General features: G+C 41.8%; 1 protein-coding gene across 1 annotated transcript; it reads right to left on the bottom strand.

Moving 5' to 3' along the window:
• Positions 1 to 1,112: 1,112 nt before the first annotated feature.
• On the bottom strand, positions 1,113 to 2,839 carry LOC311136724 (biorientation of chromosomes in cell division protein 1-like). The gene is made up of 4 exons (XM_084170985.1): positions 2,495 to 2,839; positions 2,152 to 2,276; positions 1,713 to 1,915; positions 1,113 to 1,574 (listed from the first exon to the last, which is right to left on the bottom strand). Exons 1-3 carry the CDS (start codon positions 2,630 to 2,632, stop codon positions 1,714 to 1,716), a joined length of 465 nt encoding a protein of 154 aa, XP_084027111.1. The 5' UTR covers positions 2,633 to 2,839; the 3' UTR covers positions 1,113 to 1,574; position 1,713.
• Between the last annotated feature and the right edge of the window lie 435 nt (positions 2,840 to 3,274).

Genomic DNA, 3,274 nt, shown 5'->3' with positions numbered 1-3,274 from the left:
GACCAAATACTTATTTTCCACCATAATTTGCAAATAAATTCATAATAAATCCTACAATGTGATTTTCTGGATTTTTTTTTCTCAATTTGTCTGTCATAGTTGACGTGTACCTATGATGAAAATTACAGGCCTCTCATCTTTTTAAGTGGGAGAACTTGCACAATTGGTGGCTGACTAAATACTTTTTTTCCCCACTGTATGTATATATATATATATAAACATGGGGGATTGGATGTGATGCAGACAATTACATTGATGGAAGTTACAATCTATCTGCAATATTAAGCTGATCTAACCCCTAAAAAAAAAAGACCAGGAGAGTGAGGAAAACCAATTATGTTGTGTCGGGTGTGTGGAGGTCTCTTATAATTAAAAAAAATAAAAATAAAAACAAGAGAGCAGAAAGGCTTGCCAGTTCTCAGTAATGCAGCACAGCGGGCCTGCTAGTCTGCACGTCCTCAAAGGTGAGGTGGTGAAAGATAGAGCTGCTTCTATCTGGGCAGCTCTGACAATTTAACCTTTGTCCCAGCCAGGTGGGAACACTGCACAGCTCATCCAGAGCCCCTCATCCCCCTTCCTGGGGGCTGCATTTTAGGGCCCTTGAGCTAAGCCTCTCCTACACGGCTGACGTTAGCAAGATAAATATAGCATGGATGTGGAGACACAGCAACATGCCGTGCCCCCAGGCACTCACCTTGCATCCTGCCTGCCCAGAGGAATGGCAAAAACCCTGTCAGAGGCAGCCTGTTGGATCCCCACTGGGAGCTAGTTTCCTAACCTGGGTTGTACTCCAGATGTTAAGTCTCAAATTGGCAAAGACTGTAGCACCCTTTTATGGCTAAGGTTTTGCCCAGGACTGTGTTCTCAATAAGGAACACATTGCACCTCCCTCCCCTCAAGAGATCTCACTGATTGTGCTCTGGATGGATCAAAATTGGATAATAATGCTGAGATCCTTCTAATCCAATAAGAATATAGGCAAATGTAGCAGAGGTATGGATCATTTAATCTAGGCTAACTCAGCAATGAACTCTTAACATGGCCAGTACAGCACATTTTCTATTGACCCAGTTTAAAAATGACAGGGCAGTGTAAACATTTCTACCAAATAATGAATTTGTTGAAAACATTTATTTACAAAATTCACAAAAAAAGTGGCAAAACACTGAGGGAAAAAAAATAGTTAGCAAACATTACGAACAATGGCTACTTCTGGCTTTTAAGAAATAAGTGACCATTCTATTTTTAATTCAATAACCACAAATGTAATTTAAATCAGAGCAATTTGTACAATTTTATCTGGAAGTAATAGATGGCATATTTAACCCATTGTGCTAGCTACACAAAGTGTCATTTGCACGATTCCTCCTGTGACTTGGTACGCATGTCCAGCATTGACAGCTCAAATCCATGGCTTGGTTTCTCCACATGAAGAACGACTAAGAGTTGTGAAAACCTCTTACAAAGCCCTTGCGCCATGATTCCTCCACAGTAGTTTTTGAAGTTGGAGTTCCTTGTCCAGCCTGATGGAGCTCTAGAAAAGTCTACCTTTCGCAGAAGACGTTTCTCTGCACCTGAAGTAAAAGGAGAAATGACAAACTGAAAACCTGAAACATTCTGAAGGATTATAGTTCAATACCCCTAGATTTTCCCATAATTTGTATGTTTTATGTTGATTTCCGCACTCTTGACCACAGGTGTGACACACTGACCTCATGGTGTTTTGGGTCCAGTGTGGCTTGGAGCCTCTTGCTGTTCTGTCTCTGATGGAGTGTTGGATGGATCATCCTCCTTCTTCTCAGCAGACAGGAAGTCGTGAATGGCATCCTCAATGTGGGGCCTGAAAGTGTGATTCAGCTTGGGATCCACCACCTGGGTGATGATTCTGTCCACTCCGGACTCCAGCATGCCTGACCTGACACACCACAGAGACAATACATTGACTGTCACATATACTGGCATCAGCGGGAATACCTGATTGCACCTATTGCAATCCAGACTGGGGACATGAGTTTAACCATTCATGTGCAGATTGCGCTGTCTTTGGCTTGAGAGAAAAAAGTGATTTAATTGTTATGTGTACTGTCAACAATTACAATGCATTAGACATTTACAAGCAGAACTACAATCATATATGAAGTAACTACTCACTGCACGACGCTTTGTCTTAGCACATTTCGCACTTGATTTTTGTTGATTGATGGGTTCCAGTCTTGAGTGTTCAAATGAGTGGAGACGAAGTTGTCAACTTTCTGTCGCAGATTCTGGTAGGCAGGCTGATGATGACAACAATGACAGAAGCACATCATTTACGTTAACCATTGATCAATAGCTGCAACATTTCCAACAGCTGGCTAGCTAGTTAGTTAAGCTAAAAACAACAAGTTGGGACAAAAATAAAGAATGAACTAGTTTGCTAGCTAACGTTAGCTAACTAGCAGGCTTAAAGGAACGTTGATAGCTAGTCAGAAAAAGTTGAAAGCTAGATAGCTACCTTTGTATCCACATCTGCCAGGCAGTCTCTGCGGAACTCGTCGAACAGGCCTCGGTTCTTGAGATGTTCGACGATGAGCCCGATGAGCTGCGGATCTCCGGAGGGAAGATTCAATGCGTTACCGGCACCCTCCGCCATACCGATGTTTGTTGAATTTCAGCCCGTCAATGAGTTTTGTACATATAGAAGTGTAGCACTATCGATATAATTTCAAGAAAGGACACAAAATAACTGCTTGTGGCTCTAAAACCTAGCTAAATTACTCGCTAACTAGCTACAACATAGCAGAATGATTTGGAAGTGTACCAAAATGCTTTGCAGTAGGAAGTCTTCTTCTTCTTCAGTGGGGTTTATCGGTGGTTAGCGTCCAACGTTATGGTGCATTACCGCCACCTACCGTACTGGAGTGTGGGCCAGAGACGGATAAACGAAATCCTACCTGCCAACCCAGTTTCTCTTAAAAAAAGACAACAAAATATGTGATACTATATCTAATGACGTTCTACTCAATATACTCTTTAAACTAATTTCCTGTATACCCTTCTCCCTCATACGTAATCTCATCCTCTCTCTTTCCCTCTGATACTGCCCACACTGTAGCAATGCATGCTCCACAGTCTCTATTTCCTGACAATAATCACATTTTCCTGATGGATGCTTTCCTATCACGGTTAGTGTCTTATTTAACTGGCTGTGTCCCATCCTTAATCTTGTAAATATAGCCTCCTCTCTGACATTTACATTTATGTAATTTAGCAGACGCTCTTATCCAGAGCGACT

Source organism: Coregonus lavaretus (assembly GCF_964263955.1).
Source record: "Coregonus lavaretus genome assembly, chromosome: 10".
Lineage (NCBI taxonomy): Eukaryota > Metazoa > Chordata > Actinopteri > Salmoniformes > Salmonidae > Coregonus > Coregonus lavaretus.
This window is presented reverse-complemented; position numbering and strand designations above follow the sequence as displayed.